This window comes from Dendropsophus ebraccatus, chromosome 4 (assembly GCF_027789765.1).
Source record: "Dendropsophus ebraccatus isolate aDenEbr1 chromosome 4, aDenEbr1.pat, whole genome shotgun sequence".
Lineage (NCBI taxonomy): Eukaryota > Metazoa > Chordata > Amphibia > Anura > Hylidae > Dendropsophus > Dendropsophus ebraccatus.
Genome location: NC_091457.1, coordinates 39139727 through 39166102, shown reverse-complemented (window position 1 = coordinate 39166102; position 26376 = coordinate 39139727). Strand labels below are relative to the sequence as shown.

Genomic DNA, 26376 nt, shown 5'->3' with positions numbered 1-26376 from the left:
CACTGTCGCGTATATATATTGTTACTGGTATCGCAAAACTGACCTGTTCCTAGACGTGGGCTGATAACTTCAAGATTAAGGTGATGAAGTTGCAGGTGGCAGAGAATATCGGTATCCACATCGGTGGTCTGTAGGTAAATAGCGATCCACTGGCAATGAAGCTGGTTGATGAACAAAGTTGTATCCACTTGTTGTAGGTATTGGTGGGTATATCTTGTTTTTCTTCTGGCAGATGGCGCGCTCCGGCCGGTAGCGTGCTCACCTCTGCCGAACAGATTGATCAGTCACTGGAGACTGTGTGACGTCACAGCAGTCCTATAACCAGTCCTGTATACAGGGTATCAGTATAGAGAACCTATATCCAGTCCTGTATACAGTGTATCAGTATAGAGAACCTATATCCAGTCCTGTGCTGTACAGTCTGAGCTGTATTCAGTGTACCAGTATATATAACATGTAACAGGCAGCAGCTGCAGCTCACAGAGCATTGTCTGTGTCAGGCTCGCAGTCCTCCAGCTGTTGAAAAACTATTATTCCCATCATGCCTGGACAGACAAAGCTTAAAATATCCAGGCCTGATGGGAGTTGTAGTTTTGCAACATCTGGAGGGCTGTAGGGGTTGTAGGTTGGGGTTGTGGAGCAGTATGCAGCTGTCAGGACATGCAGGGGGTTGTAGTTGTGGAGCAGTATGCAGCTGTCAGGACATGCTGTGAGTTGTAGTGGTGGAGCAGTATGCAGCTGTCAGGACATGCTAGGGGTTGTGGAGCAGTATGCAGCTGTCAGGACATGCTAAGGGTTGTATCTGTGGAGCAGGATGCAGCTGTCAGGACATGCTGGGAGTTGTAGTGGTGGAGCAGTATGCAGCTATCAGGACATGCTGGGGGGTTATAGTTGTGGAGCAGTATGCAGCTGCCATTGCCCCCTGGTAGTAAAACCCCCCCTGAGGTAACCATTGCCCCCTGGCAGTAAGCCCCCCCTCCTGAGGTAGCCATTGCCCCCTGGTAGTAACCCCCCCCCCCCCGAGGTAGCCATTGCCCCCTGGTAGCCATTGCCCCCTTGTAGTAACCCCCCCCCCCCGAGTTAGCCATTGCCCCCTGGTGGTAGTAAGCCCCCGCTGAGGTAACCATTGCCCCCTGGTAGTAAGTCCTCCCCCCCTCCCAAGGTAGCCATTGCCGCCTGGTAGTAAGCCCCCCCAAGGTAACCATTGCCCCCTGGTAGTAAGCCCCCCCCCAAGGTAGCCATTGCCCCCTGTACAGTAAAAAACAAAAAAAAGCCATTTACTTACCTCTGTAGCTGAGCTGCTGTGTCCTCCAGCATATCTTCTCCCTGCTCTGTGTACTGTGTACTGTGTACATGTGCTGGAGCTACGGTGGAGAGAGCAGCCTCTTGTGGCTGGAGGCAGAACGACGCCTTCAGCCACAAGAGGTTTAGCAGAGCAGGAAGCTGATGTCTCCTGCTCTTCCTGTGTAACTGAGGTGGATCTGGGACAGTTGGGTGGTATGCACACTCCCCCTGTGTCCTCCTGCAGTGTCCCCTACTGATCGCTGCAGCCACTACTTCCAAGGCGGACTAGTTTTAGGAGTGACAGCCCGCTTTGCCAAACAGGACAGGACAGTCCTGCGCCTAGTGATTGGCTAATCAGGCTATCACTGCCGAGACGAGTTCAGCACATAGTAACGGAGGCACAGGGGGAGGACACAGGACAAGCTTGACGAGGTAAGAATAAGATGTTGGTTATGTTGTATGGAAGGTCAGCAATATATCTGAGTATCCCTTGAAGATTAGATTTGTGTCTTAAAAAAATGCTTACCACAAATATTATCTCTCCAGTCTGTCAGAGATACATTTAGACTCCTACATTCATTTGCATAGTCTTCAAGACAAGAACACAATGCTTTCTCACTTTCTTCTGAGTTACATACATCATATATGCAGTCCTAAAAGAGTCAGGGAGAAGACAAGGCTTGATGATTACTTATAATATCTATCTATCTATCTATCTATCTATCTATCTATCTATCTATCTATCTATTAGAGATGAGCGAGTAGTGAAATATTCGACTTTTGAGAATTCAAATCGAATAGGCACCGAGATTCGACTATTCGAACAAATATTCGATCCCATTATAGTCTATGGGAAAAAAATTCTTGGCACTTGGAAATCTAAATTCGACCACTTGGAGGTCACCAAGTCCCCCATGAACACTCCCTAAATGATGCCAACACCTCCGGAGTGACACTGGCACATTAGAGGGAGGATGTCTGGGTGCACCCAACACCCCAAAATCGCAGTATAATGCTACTCTCTGCAGTTGCGTAGGAAAAATATTTGTGAACGTTTTACGAACGTTTACGGCAATGTTCACACATTTCCTTCGTATTTCTTGCGCAGCGTTACATACATGATTCCAATGTGCATCCGCAGAGCGTCATTTTATTTGCGCGTATCACGCTGTACGAACGTTACTGGAACAGTATATATCAGGTGCCCTTACTGGGCTACTGGAACAGTATGTATAACGTGCCTTTTACTGGGCTACTGGAACAGTATATATCAGGTGCCCTTAGTGGGCTATTGGAACAGTATATATCAGGTGCCCCTACTGGGCTACTGGAACAGTATATATCAGGTGCCCTTACTGGGCTACTGGAACAGTATATATCAGGTGCCCTTACTGGGCTACTGGAACAGTATATATCAGGTGCCCTTACTGGGATACTGGAACAGTATGTATAACGTTAACGGGCTAAACCAGGGACACTACAAGACACTTGTACACACAGAGTACTGGAATGAATACAGCTGCTGATGCTGATGCTGCTGTTATATCATCTATGTCTTAGCACTGAGAAGTGCTTTGGATTCAGATATGACTTTTTCGCTGGATCTTAGCCCTGGAAAGGACTTTTAGGTTCTGTAGTAAGCATGCCTAACCAAAACGTTACTAAAACCTATCTCTCCCTGCTCCAAGATCTTTTCCTGGCTAGGTTGAAAGTGCATCTGTGATCGAGAGGCGGGAGCCAAGTATTTAAGATTTGAGGTCATGTGGTTCAGCCATCCAATGAGGGTAGATGCAGTTTTCACGCTGCGTGCGTTTTCCCAGGGTCCCTCACGGCCTCCCTGCATGGTGATTGGATTAAAAAAGCGCCAACTGCATTGGGAGGGCTTTCGAAAGTTTCCCGCGTATTCGCCACACTACTCGATTGAATTCGAATCTTTCGAATACCGCAATATTCGATTGAATACCATCTCGATCGAATCGTATTCGCTCATCTTTACTATCTATCTATCTATCTATCTATCTATCTATCTACCGTCTATGAATGTAGATTAATATAAAGGACTATGTTAATTTCATATCATCACTGAGTGTTCCAATAGTCAATTAAAAAATACCTTTTATTATATCACTTAAAACACCAAACACATTATTGCACAGCCATCACCTTTGCACTTTGTGCCACCACTTCTTTTCCCACAGGAGAGTCTATTTGGGCGCTATTCAGACCTTGTAGCGTGTTTTTGGCACCCAAAATGTCCTCTTCTTGTATGTTAGACAGTATATATTATTTCAGCACATAAAAGTCTGTTTGGGTACTGTTCAGACCTAGTTGCGTTTTTGATGCGTTTTTTGTCTGTCCATGCGTTTTTTGCACCCAACTCTTCCTCCTATTGCATATTATACATTATATATAACCATTAGTAGTGATTATTATCCGTATGTACTTTCCAGCTGTGTTCCCATATTGCACATTTTATTTCATATTGCACTCATATGATGGTCACAGTCTCTTTTCTATTGCACTTTAGTGTCACGGTTAGGCTAGGTTCACACTGCGTTTTCAGCATCCGTTTAACGGATCCGTTTTTTTTAACGTCCAGAAAAATAGGGTCAGCAACGTTTTTTTGTCCGTTTTGGTCCGTCAAAAAAAACGGATCCGTTTTTTTTTATAATGGAAGTCAATGGAAAAACGGATGCACACAAATGAATCCGTTTTTTGCAATCCGTTTTTTATGCGTTTTTTTCAAAAAACGGATGCGTTAAACGGATGCTGAAAACGCAGTGTGAACCTAGCCTTATAGTCACTACTTAGTGTCCCAATTTTCCATATACAAAAATTCAAACAAGAAAATATTTTTTTGCTGAAGATATATTACTTCCCTTGTTCATGGGGTTCACTTCAGTATTCTCATGGTCCGTCCCAACGCGTTTCCGCAGCCTCTCATCATGGGCCTTGCTGCTTCTTTAATTTTGGAGCTCTGGGATGTTTGTTGTGTGCTGGTGCATAGCTCTGATGATGGCTGTGCAATAGGAGGAAGAGTTGGGTGCAAAAAACGCATGGACAGACAAAAAAACGCATCAAAAATGCAACTAGGTCTGAACAGTACCCAAACAGACTTTTATGTGCTGAAATAATATATACTGTCTAACATACAAGAAGAGGACATTTTGGGTGCCAAAAACACGCTACAAGGTCTGAATAGCGCCCAAATAGACTCTCCTGTGGGAAAAGAAGTGGTGGCACAAAGTGCAAAGGTGATGGCTGTGCAATAATGTGTTTGGTGTTTTAAGTGATATAATAAAAGGTATTTTTTAATTGACTATTGGAACACTCAGTGATGATATCTATATATCTATCTATCATGATGCTGTTTTCTGCATATGTATGTCCTTTTCACCTTAAAGGCTTTTTTTGGATTCACTTCTTCATGGCAGGGAGCAAAGACACCATTAATATCCAGCAGACGTGGGCACCAGTGTTCTGCATATTCCGCTAAAAAAATATTAAGAAATAGTTTTTTATGATAATGAATTTAAAAAGATTGTATGACATTAGAAAATAGAAAAAGTAGCAGTCCTGGGGCCTGAAACAATGCTGTCTGGTTGCTTTTTCACCTCTAACATTCCCCAGGACTAGCAGTGCAGAACAGCAGGAATACAAGCATAGATGAATAACACATAAATGAGAACAAAACGATATCTCAGCATTAGAAACTAGGGCTGATGGATGAATCAAATGGATAAAAGAACTATACAAACCAGTACATTTTGGTAGGAGAGGGTGTGGGTCCTCACTTAGTGTCACAATAGTCAGAGTAGCACTGTCCGTGAGGTACCACCTGCTATACTCCCTTCCAAAATACACTTATTTGTCAAGTTAGTTGCCTCAGTCACCTGTGCAGGCCACAGCAAATGGTTTCATCAGACCTCCCCACCAGAAAGGCTCAATGCTGGTGGCTAACAGTGAGGGTGCAGCAACCATTGACTCCTGACTTCTGTTCTTTCCCATGTGAGGACAGTCCCCTGATATGTAAAAGAAAACTCACATGGGCTATAGCAAATTTGTATCCATGGGGCAACCTATAGGTTTAGGGGCACACGATGATGTCATGCCCATGTGATCACAGTCCATGTGCCCATGTGAGGACAGTCCCCTGATATGTAAAAGACAACTCACTGGGCTATTGCAAATTTGGATCCATGGGGCAACCTATAGGTTTAGGGGCCCACGATGATGTCATGCCCATGTGATCACAGTCCATGTGCCCATGTGAAGACAGTCCCCCGATATGTAAAAGACAACTCACTGGGCTATTGCAAATTTGGATCCATGGGGCAACCTATAGGTTTAGGGGCCTAAGTTGATATCATGCCCATGAGATCAGTCACATGGGTGAGAGGAGGAGCCAGACTCTGCCTGCTACCTGAGGAAGGACATGAGCAGGTTATCTTAGCAAAACACCTGTACTGTCTATTTAACACAGCACAGCATCGTACAAACACACACACAGCTCTGAATTGTACACTTCCAGCTCTGCACATATACCCTATGCTTTAAATCCACAAATCTGCATTATTTACATTATAGCTCTATTGTCCAGTTCACAGTCTGTTCCCGCTGATCTTTCCACTCTTAGGCTGGGTTCACACTACGTATATTTCAGTCAGTATTGTGGTCCTCATATTGCCACCAAAACCAGGAGTGGATTGAAAACACAGAAAGGATCTGTTCACACAATGTTGTAATTGAGTGGATGGCCGCCATTTATCGGCAAATATTTGCTGTTATTTTAAAACAACGGCTGTTATATTGAAATAATCGCAGTTATTTACCGTTATATGGCGGCCATCCACTCAATTTCAACATTGTGTGAACAGAGCCTTTCTGTGTTTTTAATCCACTCCTGGTTTTGGTTGCAATATGAGGACCACAATACTGACTGAAATATATATAGTGTGAACCCAGCCTTAAAGGGAATCTGTCAGTTGCAATTCACATCTCAAACAGCTGACACTGTTAGATAGCAGACACAATGGGGGAGATTTATGAAAGAGTCTAAATATACGCCTGGTGTAAACTGACAACAGCAACCAATCACAGCTCAGCTTTTATTCTACCAGAGCTGAAAGCTGAGCTGTGAATGGCTGCTGTGTGCTGTATATACACACACACACACACACAGTGGTGGTACCTTGATTTAAGAGTAACTTGGATGATTGAGAGCATTTTGCAAGAAGAGATCACATTTTTAAAATTTTAACTTGGTCTAAGAGCATTACTTTGGTTTAAGGGTATAAACCCACGCAGCGTATTTACTGCTGCGATACGCAGCAAATACGCAGCAAATACGCAGCAGATTAGATAACTAAATAACTGAACACAGCATCAAATCTGCACCATCAAATCTGCTGCGTATTTGTTGCGTATCTGCTGCGTATACGGTGTGTGGGTTTGTACCCTAAGAGCTCCCAGTACTGGGTGAGACAGGGAGCGGGAGAGCGGCATGATCTGCACAGGGTGATCTATAGCTCCATTCCTCTCCATTCCTGCTATAAGTGTCTGCACTTACACTCAGCCATTAACACTGCTCTATAGAGAGATTTCGGTCATTGTCCTCCTGCACAGCTCTGTGATTCTCACTTGCTGATTTCCTGATTCTCACTTCCCCTCTGCTGTCATGTGACTACACAGACCTATGACAGCAGCCCTGGTTCTCTATTCTAGCCTGGTGCACTACGCTACTGCATTATATGGATCTGCAGAGTTTTTTCAGGTTTATGCACTTACTATACATCAGGGGTGTCAAACTCAAATACACAGTGTTAGGAATGTGACTTTGCGCTCCTCGGTCCGTGCCAGGCAGCCAAGGAGGTGCGGAGTTTGTTGTTTGCACTGAATTGTGTCTGAATTGTGTTTTACTTTTCAGCCACACCTGCCTTACCTGTCAGACTTCTGGCAGTGCAAGGGTTACTGCACTGCTAGGTCTGTCCAGCTGAACTTGGTGCTGGGATCAGGACTGCTCCAATCAGCTGCTGGACCTAGTCTCTTATCCTGGATAAAAAGCAGCCAGCTCCTCATTTCCCTGCTGGCTATTAGTTCACACTAGTCCCAGCTCACCTGCTCCTTTTCCAGTGGTCCCTGTCCTTATACCCTTGCTATTGCTCTGCCCGTGTTCTGGCCTCTTTCTTGACATCTGACTATCCGCTCTCTTTCTGATTTTGTACTGCGTTGTCCGTTTGGTTTTGACTCGGCTAGCTGACTATCCTCCATTGTGTTTTGTTTGTCCGTCTCCGTTCTGTGTGTTCACCTACTCAGCGTAGGGACCAACTCCATGGTTGTCCCCGGCCATTTAGGGCCATGCATGGCAAGTAGGTAGGGACAGTTGATGGGTTCAGTTTGAGGGCTCACTGTCGTGTCTTGTCCCTACCTGCCCCACCCTGACAGAATAGCCAGCCCTAAACTAGGTTTTGTATCATGGATACCATAAAACGCTGGTAGAGCAGATGCAAAATCTGAACACTTTGGTTCAGAGCCTTGCTGAGCGAGTCCAGGAACAGGAGGCTGCACCCCGACAGGTGACTATGACAACCCCCGCACCACCAGAACCACCTGTACAACTCCCTGAAAAATTTAAGGGAGATAGGAAGGATTTCAGGTCCTTCAGAGATGGGTGTAAGTTATTTTTTAGGCTCCGTCCTTGTTCTTCTGGGGACAAAAGTTAAAGGGTGGGAATTGTCATGTCCCTTCTGCAAGGTCCTCCGCAGGAGTGGGCATTTTCCCTTCCTCCTAATGCTTTTGAATTAACTTCGGTTGATTATTTTTTTTCAGCCCTTGGGCTTTTGTATGATGACTACGACCGGAGTGCTGTGGCCGAGCGTCGGTTGACCTCTTTACGTCAGGGAAAGAGGCCAGTAGAAGAATACTGCTATGACCATGACCCTAGCCATAAGGGTAGAAAGACGGGTGCGGGACAGACGTAGGGAAAAGGGAACCCCTGAGTCTTTCAAACACCCATCCTCTGTTGTTTCCTCTCCTAAGTCTCCTTCTGCTCTGTCAATACCCCAAGAGGAGCCTATGCAAATCGGAGCGACAGATGCGAAGATCAGACGGGCCCACCGACTACAGCACAACCTGTGCTTATATTGTGGCAAGGCCGGACATCATGTATGGGAATGGACCTCCAGACCCGGGTCACTGCCGGAAAACTCCAGCGCCTGAATGATTGTAGAGGGAGTCATTAAGGCACACAGGTACTGCTCGATAGTAAAAATAAATTAATGGTGCCCATTTCGTTATTTTTGGGTGAGAAATGTATTTCTGGGTTTGCCCAGGTGGATTCCAGGGCATCAGCTAATTTTATTAATTCTGGCTTCTGGTCCACTCTGGGGGTATGTCCACTTCAGCTTAAATGCCCGCTGAGTATTACTGGAGCAGATTTCCCCCCATTGGCTCAGGGTAGGGTGAAATATATCACTGCCTCTCTGGAAGTGCGGGTGGGGTCTATACATTTTGAGTCTTTGGATTTTTTGGTTATGGACAATTTTCGTCGGATATTATTTTGGGGTTGCCTTGGTTGGCACAACATAACCCCATGTTTTATTGGTCCACCAGGGAATTGGTTCAATGGGGGCTGGGATGTGCCTCCCATTGCGTAACGTTACATTTAACAGAGTGCTCTTCTAAGGAGGGGTAGCTTCCTGAGTTTTTGTCTGACTTTAGTGATGTTTTTTGATGAAAAAGCAGCACAAGTGTTACCGCCGCACCGTCCGTACGATTGTGCTATTGATTTGATTCCAGGGTCCAAGTATCCTAAGGGGAGGATTTTTAATTTGTCCAGACCCGAGAGGGAGGCCATGCGAGAATACATCCAGGATAGTCTTCACAAAGGTCATATTCGTCCCTCTTGCTCTCCCTTAGGTGCTGGCTTCTTTTTTGTGGGGAAGAAAGATTATGGACTTAGACCCTGCATATATTACCGTAAACTTAATAAGATCACCATTAAGAACCAGCACCCCCTTCCTCTTATTCCGGATCTGTTTAATCAGTTTGTGGGTGCTCAGTGGTTCTCCAAAATTGATCTTCGTGGGGCCTACAATCTGATTCGAATAAAAGATGGGGATGAATGGAAAACTCCCTTTAATACCCCTGAAGGTCATTTTGAATACCTAGTCATGCTCTTTGGGTTAAGTAACGCGCCGGCAGTTTTTCAGCACTTTGTAAATGATGTCTTTCGTAAACCTAGTCTCTTATCCTGGATAAAAAGCAGCCAGCTCCTCATTTCCCTGCTGGCTATTAGTTCACACTAGTCCCAGCTCACCTGCTCCTTTCCCAGTGGTCCCTGTCCTTATACCCTTGCTATTGCTCTGCCCGTGATCTGACCTCTTGCTTGACATTTGACTATCCGCTCTCTTTCTGATTTTGTACTGCGTTGTCCGTTTGGTTTTGACTCGGCTATCTGACTATCCTCCATTGTGTTTTGTTTGTCCGTCTCCGTTCTGTGTGTTCACCTACTCAGCGTAGGGACCAACTCCATGGTTGTCCCCGGCCAATTAGGGCCATGCGTGGCAAGTAGGTAGGGACAGTTGGTGGGTTCAGTTTCAGGGCTCACTGTCATGTCTTGTCCCTACCTTCCCCACCCTGACTCACAGTGGGCAAAAATTAAAATATTGGACAAAGTCGCGGGCCAACCTTGATAATTATTGAGGCGCGAATTACGTGGGCCTGGCACTTTCAGAGAAGCATGCAGCATTCCTGGCACTATCAGTGGTGTGAGTCTCATATTGCTGTGCACTATGATAAATGACATGATATATTGCTATGCCATGATTAAACCCCAACCCATGTAATAGCCAACCCAACCAAAATTGCCCCACATATTAGCCAGCCCTTCCATTAGTGTCCAAATAGTAGATAGCCCCCCACATGTCCCATATAGTAGCCATCCTTCCCTCAGTCTCATATAGTAGCCAGCCCTCCCCATAGTCTCTTATTTAGTAGCCAGCCCTCCCCAATAGTCTCATATAGTAGCCAGCCCTCCCCAATAGTCTCATATAGTAGCCAGCCCTCCCCAATAGTCTTATATAGTAGACAGCCCTTCCCATTGTCTCATATAGTAGCCAGCCCTCCCCCATAGTCTATTATATTAGAACCATGGCAGGCCAGATGTAATTCAAACTCTAAATTGCCTGGCGGGCCAAAGATAATGGCACCAAGGGCCAGATTTGGCCCGCGGGCCAGAGTTTGACATGACTGCTATACATTATACTCCACATGATGATTGCTATACTGTACAGTAATCACATATTTAGCTGTTTTAAAATGTTTGTTTTATTAGCTTTACATTTTATTCAGAATAAAAAAAATTATTATTTTTGGGGTGTGGAACCAATTTTCTACATGTCTTGATTTCTTATGGGAAAATTTGCTTTGGTATAAGAGTGCATTTGGATTACAAGCACGGCCTCCGGAACAAATAATGCTCGTAATCCAAGGCACGACTATATACCTATCTGTGCCTCCAAAATGTCCAAAAATGTTTTTTTTCTCTGGTTTAAAAGAGGCTTTTCTAAACACCTCAAAAACAACAAGCTGGATTGCCTCCTCTTTCCCTCCCATCCCTGCTGAATGACTATCACACAGTGTCAGCAGTTGGGAACCTGAATTGCCTTCCCTTTACCTTTTATTTAGTTTCTCATAAAATCAATTCAACACAATATCATGACATGCTATCAGAAGATGTAAGGTTCCCTTTACATAACAATTAGGATGAGCGAACCGAACCGTTACAAACCAGTTTCATTACGAACTATTGGAAAAGTTCAGATTGGGACCGAACCGAACTTTGAGAAAGTTTGTAACAAATCTGGTTAAGATAACAATAACAAATAAAATCACAGAATAGACCAGGATACAAGGTATTATTACTCCTATAATCCCTTGTATCCAGGTTTTCTGTGAATATCAAGATGTGTGATGTCACCCCTGTTAGGGTGAGACCTTGAATTAGTCTCCTCAGTGTAGGGATCTTCCCGGGGGATGGTGTGTTAGGACACAGTTCAGGCAGCAAACTTGGACTTAAAAACAGCTTTGGTGTTTATTTGTAGCATAAACGGTCCAGCAACGTAAATACAGCAACACCGTGCAGTGAGAATAAACAAAACAAAAAGTCCTGCCCGTCTGGGCGCTTACTAATACAACAGGTTACCTCTCTGTCACTTCACTTGGCAGGTAATATTGCAGGGTGTGCATAAGCCCAAGCTCCCAGCGAACACACCATACAGGCTGTTCACTCCTGTCTGAGAGACTCCCCTGCACACTGAGCTCACCTTTTGCCTTCTCAGGCTGATTGGGATCAGAGCTCACCTGATCCCAAAACCCATACTGGATCGAGGGGGAGGGAATGGCAGATCCCACTACCAACCTATCCACCATTCCAGTAAATCCAGGCCCGGTAAAAATAAATAATAACTCAGCAGCATAGCACTGCTGAGCAACAGATCCCTCCTGGACTTACCACCTCACACTACGCATCAGCCTAGGTGAGATGTACACCCCCTCGAACACATCTCCAGTGACATGTCCACATATCCCCCCCCTCTTCTTCAGACCGGAGGGCTGAGCGTTTTGTCCCCACAGGCAGTGTACCCTTGATAGGGCGTCAGCATTCGCCTGTAATTTCCCTGGCCGGTGTTCTACAGTGAAATTGAAGTTTTGTAGGGACAGAAACCATCTAGTCACCCTTGCGTTTTTTTCTTTGTTAAGCTTCATCCATGTTAGGGGGGCATGGTCTGTCACTAACTTGAATCTCCTGCCTAGCAAGTAGTACTTCAGGGATTCGAGGGCCCACTTCACTGCCAGACACTCTCGCTCAACTATGGCATAGTTTTTCTCGGCCGGGGATAGCTTCCTACTTAAGTACATCACCGGGTGCTCCTCGCCATTCACGACCTGTGAGAGGACGGCACCTAACCCTGTGTTAGAGGCATCTGTCTGTACTAGAAACTCTCGCCTAAAGTCAGGGGTAACTAGCACAGGCTGTTGGCACAGGGCAGACTTAAGGCTTTGAAAAGCCTTCTCGGCCTCTGGAGTCCATGTCACCATTGCGGACTTCGCACCCTTTGTCAGGTCAGTTAGTGGGGCTGCAACTGAAGCAAAATTCGGCACAAACCTTCGGTAATAGCCCGTAATACCCAGGAAAGCTCTGACCTGTTTCTTTGTGAGGGGTTGAGGCCAATTCTGTATTGCCTCAATTTTATTTAGTTGTGGTTTCACTAACCCCCTCCCAATAATGTAGCCCAGGTATTTGGCCTCCTCTAAGGCTAGTGCACACTTCTCTGCATTGATGGTTAACCCCGCATCACTTATGGCATCTAACACCGCCTGGACCTTACAGAGGTGACTTTCCCAATCCGGGCTAAAAATGACCACATCATCGAGGTAGGCAGCGGAGTAATCACGATGTGGTCGCAGAATCAAGTCCATCAACCTCTGAAAAGTGGCAGGGGCTCCATGTAACCCGAATGGCATCACTACGTATTGGAAGAGCCCATCAGGGGTGGAGAATGCAGTCTTCTCTCTAGCCTTAGGAGTGAGTGGGATCTGCCAGTAGCCCTTAGTGAGATCGAGGGTAGTTATGTACCTGGCATTACCCATCCTTTCTATCAACTCATCTACCCTGGGCATGGGGTAGGCATCGAACTTGGAGATCTCATTTAACTTTCTAAAATCATTACAGAACCTCCAAGTTCCATTGGGCTTTGGGATTAACACAATCGGGCTGGACCACTCGCTCTGAGACACCTCAATGACTCCTAGGTCAAGCATACGTTTTACCTCGGATGATACCGCCTCCCTCCGTGCTTCTGGTATCCTATAGGGCTTAAGGTTTACTCTGCTTCTAGGCTCAGTTTCAATATGATGACTAATGAGATGCGTACGCCCTGGTAGGTCAGAAAACTTGTTTTTATTTTTCTGCAGGAACTCCTTAGCTTCCTGCTTCTGGGACACTGATAGGGTGTCACCAATCCTGACCGGAGGGATTGGTGGTGACAGATGACCAACAGGATTTGTCGCCACCAAGGATTCCCTGTCTTTCCAGGGCTTGATCAAGTTTATGTGATAAACTTGAAAAGGCTTCCTTCTACCTGGTTGGTGTACCTTGTAGTTGACCTCACTGATCTTCTCTACAATTTCATAGGGACCCTGCCACTTTGCTAAGAATTTGCTTTCTACCGTGGGAACAAGTATGAGTACCCGGTCACCTGGGCTAAATGTCCTGATTCTTGCAGAACGATTGTAAATTCTGCTTTGGCCCTCTTGCGCCCTCTGGAGGTGTTCCCTTACTAGGGGCATTACAGTGGCTATACGGTCCTGCATTTGTGCTACATGCTCTATAACACTCTTGTATGGGGTGGACTCACTTTCCCATGTCTCTTTCGCTATATCCAACAAACCCCTAGGGTGACGACCATAGACTAATTCGAAGGGAGAGAACCCTGTGGACGCTTGGGGTACTTCCCTAATAGAAAACATCAGGTAAGGTAGTAAGTGATCCCAATCCCGACCATCTTTTTCCACTACTTTCTTTAACATATGTTTCAGGGTTTTATTAAACCTCTCCACTAACCCGTCTGTCTGTGGGTGATATACAGAGGTTCGTAGGTGTGAGATTTTAAACAGTTTGCATAGCTCTTTCATTACCTTTGACACAAATGGGGTACCTTGGTCGGTCAAGATTTCCTTGGGGATCCCCACCCTGGAAAACATATAAAACAATTCCCGTGCAATTGTTTTAGAGGCAGTGTTTCTTAGGGGTACAGCCTCAGGATAGCGGGTCGCGTAGTCCAACACAACTAGAATGTACTGGTGTCCCCTAGCCGACTTTACAATGGGGCCCACCAAGTCCATTGCGATCCGGTCAAAAGGTACCTCTATGATGGGGAGTGGGACCAAAGGACTGCGAAAATGCGACACTGGAGCGCTAAGCTGACATGTGGGGCACGACTCACAGTATTTTTTTATGTCAGCATAAATCGCAGGCCAATAAAACCTCTGGAGGACTCTCTCCTGTGTTTTATCTGTCCCCAAGTGGCCCCCAAGGACATGATTATGGGCCATGTCGAGTACCTGACGCCGGTACGACTTAGGCACCAGAAGCTGTTCCACCACCTCATCATTAATCCTAGTGACTCTATAGTAGAGATCATTAGTCATAGAAAAATGTGGAAATTTTTTCTCAGCTTCTGGTTCCTGAGGTACCCCATTCATAACAGTGACCTGCTCTCTAGCATTTTTGAGAGTGGGGTCCTGTAATTGTGCAGTACCAAAATTATCCCTAGACACCTCTAAGTCTGGAACATTCTGCGCAGTGGGAGGAGCCTCTTCCTCACCAGCCAGGACCTGCAAAGGAAAAGCATCATTTTCATCCTGTACATTTTTATCATTTACCGTGGGTAATGCAATAGACTTAGGGGTCTCCTCACTCCTTTCAGGGGATTGTTGTTTTCCCCATAGAGCCCAGAACAAAGGAAAATCACGCCCCAATATCACATTATGCATAAGGTTTTTAACCACACCCACTTCATATTGTACAGCGCCTAGTTCAGTCCCGACATTAGCCAGCACTATAGGGTAAACCTTTGTATCGCCATGTATGCACACCACACTCATATGTCTTTTTGGCACAAAGTCCCCAGTCACCAGGCTGGCATGCACCAGGGTGACAAGGCTTCCTGAGTCCAGCAACGCTTTAACAGGAAAGTCATTTACAGTAATGTTGCAGACTTGTGGTTCAGTCTCTAGTCCAGTGACTGCAACAAAAGACGGCTCCGCAAATAGCGACTGACGCCGGCTAGCGTCACACTCCATGGGCTCAGTGGTAAGAGGGCAATGGGCAGACATATGTCCCGTCTCATGGCATCTCCAGCACTGGATAGGGCCTGGTCTCCTTGGCAGGGAGTCCTTTTTAGGGCCACTTAGCCACCGGGGACCACCACCAGTCTTTTGCCCCTGAGACACCTCCTGAGCGCTCTTCCCTCTATCAGCACCCCTCCACACTCCCCCAATAGATGGAAGTCTCTTACCAGCTGAAGGCACAGGTCTGGCACTCCGGGGAGGTGACGGTGCTGCAGGAACATCACGGAGGTAGTCCTCGGTCGCCTGGAACCTCTCCACAAGGCTGACGAGTTCGTCGGCACTCCTAGGGTCGCCTTGTCCCACCAAGCGTTGCAGATCAGCAGGAAGTGCGCGGAGGTAGCGATCCATCACGACCCTCTCTAGGATCTGTGCAGGAGTAGAGGTGTCTGGCTCCAACCACTTTCTTGCCAAATGAATCAGGTCGTACATCTGGGACCTCGCTGACTTGTCCAGACTGTAGCTCCAGTTGCGGACCCTCCGGGCACGGACAGCAGCAGTAACTCCTAGTCGGGCGAGTATCTCTGCTTTTAGCCGAGGATAGTCCTTGACCTCTTGCTCACTGAGGTCATAATAGGCCTTTTGAGGTTCGCCTGTTAAATAAGGCGCAATCACTTCCGCCCACTCAGTGGAGGGTAGCTTTTCTCGCTCAGCCACACGCTCAAAGACAGTTAAGTAGGCCTCAACATCGTCATCAGCAGTCATCTTTTGCAGCGCACGCTGCACGGCTCTTCTCACAGACAAAGTCTCTGGCGCGGCTGCTGCCACCAGCTGGGGATTAGCACCTGCAGACGCCTCCTGCTTTGCTATCAGGTGCTCAATAAGTCTCTGTTGTTGAGCCATCGCTTGTTCGTGGCGCAGATTAGCGGCTGCCTGATCCTGTTTAGCGGCTGCCTGAGCCTGTTGTTGTGCGGCCAATGCTTGCTCATGGCGTAGGTTAGCGTCTGTCAGAGCCTGTTGTAGCTGCATATTAGCCTGCTGCTGTTGCAGACTCACTTGCATTAACTGCTTCATCATCTCCTCCATGTTGCTTGACTGTTTTTGGAGTGAAGCCGCAGCCTTCACCCAGGACATAAGCAGCTGTAGCCAAGTTGATGCACACCGTTGCCCCTAGCAACCGTTTTGCCCGCTCCGCAGCACCAATTGTAGGGATCTTCCCGGGGGATGGTGTGTTAGGACACAGTTCAGGCAGCAAACTTGGACTTAAAAACAGCTTTGGTGTTTATTTGTAGCATAAACGGTCCAGCAACGTAAATACAGCAACACCGTGCAGTGAGAATAAACAAAACAAAAAGTCCTGCCCGTCTGGGCGCTTACTAATACAACAGGTTACCTCTCTGTCACTTCACTTGGCAGGTAATATTGCAGGGTGTGCATAAGCCCAAGCTCCCAGCGAACACACCATACAGGCTGTTCACTCCTGTCTGAGAGACTCCCCTGCACACTGAGCTCACCTTTTGCCTTCTCAGGCTGATTGGGATCAGAGCTCACCTGATCCCAAAACCCATACTGGATCGAGGGGGAGGGAATGGCAGATCCCACTACCAACCTATCCACCATTCCAGTAAATCCAGGCCCGGTAAAAATAAATAATAACTCAGCAGCATAGCACTGCTGAGCAACAGATCCCTCCTGGACTTACCACCTCACACTACGCATCAGCCTAGGTGAGATGTACACCCCCTCGAACACATCTCCAGTGACATGTCCACATCAGATATACCTGGGTGCTGCCTAATCAAAAATGTTATGTGACAGCTGTCTGTGAGTATTACCAAGACACATGAAAGCAACTTCAATGTTTAAGCTTATCAAATTTATTAAGGTAAAATCAGTTCATATCTTTAAAATCAGGTTCAAAAAATTGAAGAACCCCGTTTAGCTGCAACAACAAAAAGTTTTAAAAAAAAAAGTCCCATCACTCTCCCAAAAAAAAAAACAGTCCCATCGCCTGTCCCATCACTGCACAGTTGTGTAGAAAAACGTTGGCGACTCATTGGGATTCTTGGTGTCCAAGACCGTGCACCCCAGTGCTGATGTCTGCTCCTTTAATTATGGGCAAGGGCCCATTTTGTGAGCCTGGGTGAACGAAGCCACAGTGGGCAGGAGCTCCTCCGGACCATCAGGTAGGAGATAGTTGACCTTGGCTCATATAACGGTGTGAAGTGTTGTAGCCCACAAAGGGAGGAACCTTTTTTTTGCAGTGCAGCAGCGGGGGGCTGCGTCATACACATTGTATGGCACATGTGATAAACCTCATAGTGCACAGGTTTCTTCGAACATCTTGTGCCAATTGTTGATCCTTTTTGAGGACACGACTCTGTGAGCAGGCATCAAGGACATCATACCACTCGTCCGTATTCTGGAAAGTGCGGTAACCAACATCATCAGCGAGGAATCCCAGGCCACCACTCCAAGGCTGACCATCCTCCTCCATGAATAGTCTGTTCGCAATCATACTGGCCTGGGTGCAATCAGGTACTGCCTCCTCCTCCTCCTCAAATAGTCTGTTCCCAATCATACTGGGCTTGGTGCAATCAAGTGGTGCCACCTCCTCCAATAGTCTCTTTGGATAATTTTTTTTCACTATTTTTGCACTTTGATTTTTTCCCCTTTTTTCATCGTAATAGCAACTGCAACTAAACGAAACTATACCCTATCAGACTCCTACTATTGTAGCTGCAATTATTCAGCCGTTATTGCAAGGTTCGTTTTAGGTTCGGTTCGTACGAATCCGAACTTCACGAAAGTTCGCCGTATTGAACCGAACCAAACTTTTCAAAAGTTCGCTCATCCCTAATAACAATCACTGGGTGTCTACACACCGACATACACAGACATACACACAGACATACAGCGCCACAGCTTCGTTCAGAAGATTATAAAATCGTGTTGTTGTAAAAAGCTGATAATTTCACAAGGCACAACAACTTTAGAAGTAAGGGCGGGTTCACACTACAGAATTCTCGCGGACAATATCCGCGGAATTCTGTCAGCTGTCCGCCCGCACAGGCACGCGCTTTTCCGCCGGCTCCCTAGACACCATTCTATGGGCCGGCGTATTCCGCGATCCGCTAAAAGAAGTGACATGACACTTCTTTCAGCGTACAGCGGAATACGCCGGCCCATAGAATGGTGTCTATGGGGCCGGCGGAAAGGCGCCCAGATGTGCGGGCGGACAGCTGACGGAATTCCGCGGACATTGTCCGCGAGAATTCCGTAGTGTGAACCCGCCCTAAGAAAGGAAACATCTTGATGACTAGTTTCACACCGTAGATAGAACCTGGAAAAATGTATTGATATATACTTCTTATGTACCCAAAAGCTAAACATACGTCTTTACCTTTCATAATATTTCTGGAGCATGGCTCATCATAGTAGTCAGGAATGTCCTCACAGGTGCCCTGGATTTTATAGGAATTGCATAAAGCTGATGGTGTTTCTTCCACCACCCCACTGAGTGTCATCAGGTCATCTTCTTCAATCCCATTAAAGTTTCCACAAATACCTGGGAACAAAGTAACATTTTATGTTTTGTAGCTCACTCTGGAAATCTTGTGGGCTCACAGATGTGTTTTCTCTGGAGATCATACTGGTTGGGATACCTGCTTTCTTTGGTTCCAGGCACATGAAAAAGTTACTAAACTAGATGTCCCCATCTGTTAATTCTCTATGCTTCACTAGGCTGTGCACAGTGAAAAAATTCTAAAATACAGGTATAATTTTGGGTGAAAATAAAACAATTTGTGAACAGGTAACAAAAAGACAGTTTTATGCAAAAACTGTTAATAAATAAAGAGTATATTCATAATTTTGATGATTGTAATCAATTTCAGCCAATGGTGTGCACACTGCTGGCCCATTGACTTCAATAGAGCACAATATTACATTGAAAATATGGACATATTTTACCTCAAAATTATGGACATGTCTTACCTTTATTATTAACTATTTTAAACAGCTATTTTCAATACAAGTTATGCTCAGTTTCTCATGTTAAATTCATGTGATAAACGTTACCATGGGTTTGGTTCTGAAATGTGGAATTCACTGAGATGAAAAGCTGGAAGACCGGCTTCACCTGGACTTTCACACTAAGACCAAATGGCGTCAGGACATAGATGTGGAAAGCTGAGCGTTTATATATAGCAATTTTATCTGAAAAGATAAAAAGGTTTTTAATAATGTCCACCATCCACATAAAAATTTCATTTTTTTTTCCTGCACATCATATGAGAAGAATACTTACCATTAATGTATGGAAGTTGAACCACAAAATTCTTGATATGCACATTTCCACAATAACAGATTTTTATTTTCTGTGAACAAAGCAATGAAATAATTGTTAGTAAGAAAACCTGAAATCTTCATTCATGCCAGGTTCTGGCCATCCATGGTGAGATGTCTTATATTTACTGGTCATGCACTTGGCTGAACATAGAAGTTGTACGGGAGTGCATGGAGGTTTACCACCACCATGTACTGCCAAAGTAATTGCAAAATAAGGATAGCTCAAAATATATGTCTTATACTACAGCATGCCATGCCATCTTTTCTAGCTGTATGATATTCATGGCATAGGGACTTGCAATAGACCCTTATAGCAGACTGAACAAAATGGAGCTGTACATAGGCGAGTACATAGGCCTTTAAAGAGAACCTGTACTGAAGGTGGATCCAAAAGCATCCATGCCATAGGCTTGCAGCACTTCTCTCTTCTTACAGGAAGAAAGCGATACTGAAGGCCAAGGGCACAGATGCTCTAGGCCCCGCCTCTTTGACAGACTCCAACACCAGAGAAAAATGTATTAAAAAGCTACATAACAGTGCTGGACCTCGGCACCAGCCATGGATTTGTAAAAGCTAGGGGGTGGGGGCTCAGTACAGATTTTCTCTGAAAATTTATAATAGTTCTTAGGTGGTCCAACAGCTAAGGAAGGAAGGAATAAGGAAGGGACCATAAGGAGTTCTCAATGTGTTTGTAAGATTTCATATGGACTATTCTACTCTTATTTATCCCAATAGTTTGATGGGACAATTCTAATAGAATGAGTAGACTCTTATTGAACTTCGCAGAAGCAGTAATAAAGTCTATAGTAAAGATTACAAATCTGTATTTTTTTGTCAGTACATCTTCCGAAATGTGGAATATCCACAAAATTCCACAGAAATGGAATTGGTAGTGGGTTTATTTTATACTAAAGCCTCTTCTTAACTGTAACCATATTTGCCCAACGAAAGAAGATATCCATTCTCATCCCTCAAAGTCAGGTAATTTCCCTTTATCAATTTTATATTGATCCCATTTTTTTTACTTTTACTCTATACCATTTTTCTTAAAATACAAGGGGGGAGATTTATCAAAAATGGTGTAAAGTGAAACTGGCTCAGTTGCCCCTAACAACCAATCAGATTCCACCTTTCATTTTCCAAAGAGTCTGTGAGGAATGAAAGGTGGAATCTGATTGGTTGCTAGGGGCAACTGAGCCAGTTTCACTTTACACCATGTTTGATAAATCTCCCCCAAGGTCTTTCCAGAAACTATTTAGCTATTTATAATATGCTACCTGCAGGAGCAGACAACTTTAGAATGTTAAATGTGTATGGGCTGCAGTCAAGAAAGATTGGTGACTGACAATTTTTCTTGTATCTTGTATATTCTTCAATAAAAGTCCCTATTTTTTTCTGTACAATGATACTTTCCAGACAGACCTCATATATTTTTACAGCGAAAATACAGCACAAATCTACAGAACGGAAACTGAAGCTTTAACAGTAAATTTGTTCTGTCTAGAAAAAAAAGTTTTGCTTTACGAGTGGTTTTCAAAGTATGGTATTTCTTTTTGGGGGAATTAGAGCACTCAAATATATAGTACTGTATACTACTGTAGTTTGAATCATGTCTACCTTTTAAAGCGAATCTGTACCCCCAATCTGACCCCCCCCCCCCAAACCACTTGTACCTTCGGTACCTTCAGATAGCTGCTTTTAATCCAAGATCTGTCCTGTGGTCTGTTTGTCAGGTGATGCAGTTATTTTCCTAAAAAACAACTTTTGAACTTGCAGCCCCGTGCCCAACGAGAGTGTCTGTGCCCTAACTTTGCACTACTAGTCCACGGCCGTTGGGCACAGGGCTGCAAGTTTAAAAGTTGTTTTTTAGGACAATAACTGCATCACCTGCCAAACGGACCCCAGGACAGCTATCTGAAGGTACAAGCGGTTTGGGGGGGTCAGATTGTGGGTACAGAGTCCATTAAGTTCTGTACATTGTGTAGAGCTGACAGGTGCTCCTTAAAACAAACAATTGGGTGCAGAATTAATGGGCTTTGACTTAGCATTGCCCTCTAAGCAGCCTACATATATGGCCTCTTTCCTTTGTCATATACCTACATGTTGTATTGGGAAGAAATGTCCATTTCACTCATAGCATGTCTATTAAATGACTAAAGCAACTATATTTTCTGGAAAGGGAAGGAGGGAAATTGGGTACTCATAGGTCAGTAAAGTTACTGCTTTTTACCTGATCCTTAGGAAGTTTTATTTTACACATAGTTTCCTAATGTAAGGTCAACTAATATCAAGAATTTTATAGCACACTAAACCTAACAGCATCAATTATCTTAGTCTGGCAAGCTGTGCATTCCACATTAGCTGTGCATTAGATTCCGCATTCATCAAAGTACCTATTCCTGCTCACAAACCTGTCATACTGTATTTACCATAGTAAAATGTTATTATTTTAGTATATAGACATGGAATAAGAGCACCTACCATATTTTCTAAATGAATATAAACAGCATCCAGGCATGTCACAGTCACGTCCATTCCACACCGTTTGATTTTGGCTATTACCGCAAATCTGTCATCTCTGTCCTAAGAAGGCATCGCAAACAACACAAACATGAAAAGAATAAAAATGCACAGGGCATATGGAAAAATAAAGAAAAATATTACAGATCATTCATTTTGTCAAGGAGAAAAGCTGTCTGCCAAAACTGTGATAAGTTGTTTTAAAACATTGGATTTTTGGATGAAACAATAAGAAGGATTTATCAAGACTGATCTTAATCCAAACTAAGCTAGAATAAAATACTGGAGGTGTATGCATCCTACTAAACTTCACATATGGGACTGGAGTAAGACAAATGTAATGCCAATCTTCAAGAGGGACTCTAGGTCTTCCCCAGGTAACTATAGACCAGTAAGCTTAATGTCAATTGAGGGGAAACTATTTGAGGGGCTTATAAGGGACTACATACAGGAATACAGTATGTAGAGCAGGGGTGTCAAACTCAAATACACAGTGGGCCAAAATTAAAAAATTGGACAAAATCGCGGGCCAACCATGATATTAAAAATGAAGATTGCATGCAGCGTTTCTGGCACTGTCAAAGCAGCATGCGGCGTTCTTGGCACTGCCTATCCTAAAGTAATTTTCCCGACATGAAAGTTACTCATTGTATCCCTCAAGCAGTAGGTAATCCCATAATTGTGCCCCATGTAGTAGCTCCCCCAAATAGTGCCCCACATACTAGCCAGGCCTACCATTAGAGACCTACATAGTAGCCAGCCCTCCTGATAGTGTCCCATATAGTAACCACCCCCCAATAGTGTCTTATATAGTAGGCTGTCCTTCCAATAGTGTCTTATATAGTAGCTAGCCCTCCTAAATGCCCAATTTAGTAGCCAGCCATAGTAGCTAGCCCTCAAAATAGTCTCTTATAAAGTACCCAGCCCTCCCAATAGTCTCTTATGTAGAAGCCAACCCTCCCCAATAGTGTCTTATATAGAAGCCAGTCCCTAAAATAGTCTCTTATATAGTAGCCAGCCCTCTCCAATTGTTTTATATAGTAGCCAGCCCTACCCAAAAGTCTCTTATGTAGAAGCCAGTCCTCCCCAATAGTCTCTTATGTAGAAGCCAGCCCTCCCAAATTGTGTCTTATATAGAAGCCAGTCCCTAAAATAGTCTCTTATATAGTAGCCAGCCCACCCCAATAATTTTTTTTTTATAGTAGTCAGCCCTCTCCAATAGTCTTATATAGTAGCCAGCCCTCCCCAACAGTCTCTTATGTAGAAGCCAGTCCTCAAGAATAGTCTCTAAAATAGAAGCCAGCCCCTACTGTAGTTGTTCATGACTGCCCCCTTAGCTTGGACTCACCCTTCCTGCGGCTCCAGAGGCTGCAGGAGGCACCCATCGGAGGATGTGTTCGATGACTTCACCACATTGCCTGCGGCCTACAAGATTATAATATGGGTGGTCCAAGCAGCTCTACGGACCACCCATATTATAATCTGCTGCAACGTCATGTGGGCTAAATTTAACACAGCAATAGAAAAGCATGGCGGGCCAAAAATAATGGCACCACGGGCCAGAGATTGACATGACTGATGTAGGGGGTAATAGTATTATAAGTGATAACCATCATAGTTTTACTAAGTATAGAAGTTGTCAAACAAACCTAATACGTTTTTATGAACAGGTGAGCAATAGCCTGGATAGGGGGGTGGCTGTGGATAGTGTACCTGGGTTTTGCAAAAGCATTTGACACTGTCCCTAATGGGTGTCGGATGGTTAAATTAAGGTCTAGGGGTTTAGAAAGTTTAGTTTGTAACTGGATTGACAACTGGCTTAAAGATCGTACTCAGAGAGTGGTTGTTAGGAACTTAACTAACCTAGATCCAGCACCGTCCTTCATGTGGGGGCGCCCCGGACTGTTAGGAACTCCTATTTGCAGCGTTCTACTGCCAGAGTGTTCCCCAGCAGCCGTGTGGCATCACAGAGACCAGGGTTATCAGGGACCCTGCAGGCCGTGTCAGCGCACTTAGTTGTGCTAGGCAGCAGCTGTGCAGATCATCCTGCCAGTCCGATTTTTTGCCCAGCTGTGTTTTGGGTGATCAGAGGTCCGGTCCAATGATCCTCTGGACCAGAGCTCTGGTCTTCTATATAGTGCGTGCCTGACCACCTTTACATTGAGCTTTGTCTCTTGCAAACTTTCCCTTGCCTTGTTGTTATTTGCTACCAGTTTTCTGTCTCATACCTTGACTATTCTTGTTTACCGCCTGCCCTGACTTTTGACTTTACTTACTGGATTGCGATTTTCTACCTTAGCTGCCCTACTGTTGTGACTCGAATTGCTGAACATTCTAAGGCTATGATCACACAATGTCAAAAATAGGGAAAAAGCGGCTGCTTTTGCAATTTAAAATAACGTCAGTTTTTGCCGCGATTTAACTGACTGCAATGGCAATGCATTGAAGTCAACGGAAAGACAAACGTCCAATGCATACAATGTATTGAATAACGAACATTTTTACCGCGGACGCCAATAATGAACATGATCATTATTTTCAGACGTCTTTTGCAAACAGCGGACGTTTTTTATTAGTTGTTAACAGTTTTTCTTTTTTCTCCGTTCTTCCTCCATTTTTACTTTTAAATTCAATAGACTTTTCAATTAAGACACATCCAAAGGCCAGTTAGTCCACCCAAACTAGAATAATGGACAAGCCGTAGTGATGAGCAAACATGCTCGTCCGAGCTTGGTACTCGTTCGAGTATTAGGGTACTCGATTGTACTCTTTACTCGGACGAGCTTCTCGCGATACTCGAGAAAATCTCATCATCCGTTTCCTGTAAGTTTGGGCGCTATTTCTCAGCCAATAAACATGCAGGAGACTCTTTGGTACATCCTGCAATCACGTGGGACCCATACATGTCGATAGCAGCGATTGGTTGGCCAGATCAGATGACCCTGCCATATAAAAATCACGGCCGGTAGTGCTCGCTTCAGACGCATGCTGGAAGAGATTAGGGAGAGAGCTGCTGCTGGTCATGGAGAGTGTTAGGGAGGGAATTAGCGTTCCAGTAGGCAGGTAATACTAGCGAAACAACCAAACAGCCCTTGTAAGGGCTTCAAATCGTTTTTAAATTGTATCACTACAGACTGCTGGCTGGGACTTGCAGTGCAGCAACCACGATTTCAGAAGCACACTGTGGTGATTGGCTGCTGGCAGGAAGGGGACATTAGGTGTTGCATACAGACCCCTAAGAAGTGCTCAGTACTATTTTATGACTTTGTGGCTGGTGGTGCTGCTGTAGTAGATTGTATTGCTGTGATTTGTAGTACACCTGCATAGAACTTCACTGCTCATTGTAAGGGGGTGTCACAGAGTGTATTGGTGCAGCCACCACTAGATTGTATCTCACAGCCGCCCAAAAACTATTGGGACCACTAGTATATTTCAAGATTTCTGTCTTTCTTACTCAAGCCATATTTAACTTCACTACTGCTTGCAGAGTGTAAAGGGGGTGTCACAGAGTGTATTGGTGCAGCCACCACCAGATTATATCTCACAGCCCCCTAAAAACTAGTGGGCCCTCTACTATATTTTATTATTTCTGTATTTCTTACGCAAGGCATATCTAAGTTCACCACTGCTTGCAGAGTTTAAAGGGAGTGTCACAGAGTGTATTTGCGCATCCAACACTAGATTGTATCTCACAGCCCCCCAAAAACTATTGGGACCTCTAGTATATTTCCAGATTTCAGTCTTTCTTACTTTCTGACTAGGAGGTGCTGCCCTGTGTTGTCCGAGCAGGTCTTCAGTGCAGCTGGTGGCATCATCAGTCACTAATAAGCACACCCGCCTGTCAACTGACAGCGCTGACAGGCTGACATTTATTATTTTTTTTATTTATTTATGTCTTATTGAAGCCATATCCAAGCTCACTGCTAATTACCCTGTGTAATTAGCAGCGAGCTTGGATGCGTGTGACAAGGGGCAGAACCTGGTGGCGGCTCTGCAACTCGGCAGTCTCACACATGTACCATGCCTGGCCCACTTCTTCAACCTAGTGTTGCTGCCGTTCCTTAAAACCTACCCCAATTTGGCTGACTTGCTCACTAAGGTGCACCGTATCTGTGCGCATTTCCGCAAGTCAGCCAGGGAAAGTTACTTCAACTGCTACAGTCAAAGTCGAAACAGCGGTGGGGGGAGAAGTGGGGAGTCACATTATGCAGAGAATGTTACCCCAACTGCTACAGTCAAATTCAAAGTCAAATTCAATTTAGCATCCTTTTCTTGTCCATTTCGAACCATATTATCTGTGGATGTCATCTAACGGGTGTCCTCTGTCATCCTTTCACCAGTACCTTCTACCTTTTTTCGATGTTGTAGCAG

The 26376-nt window shown here is 44.9% G+C and overlaps 1 protein-coding gene across 1 annotated transcript in view; it reads right to left on the bottom strand.

Moving 5' to 3' along the window:
* LOC138789257 (mucin-5B-like) overlaps window positions 1-26376 on the bottom strand; it is a 109199-nt gene that overhangs the window by 45342 nt on the left and 37481 nt on the right. The window contains exons 10-15 of the mRNA XM_069967857.1: window positions 21967-22068; window positions 19445-19514; window positions 19216-19353; window positions 18539-18703; window positions 4682-4776; window positions 1811-1937 (exon numbers count right to left, since the gene is read on the bottom strand). Coding sequence (XP_069823958.1) covers window positions 1811-1937; window positions 4682-4776; window positions 18539-18703; window positions 19216-19353; window positions 19445-19514; window positions 21967-22068 — 697 coding nt within the window. The remainder of the gene's footprint in view (window positions 1-1810; window positions 1938-4681; window positions 4777-18538; window positions 18704-19215; window positions 19354-19444; window positions 19515-21966; window positions 22069-26376) is intronic.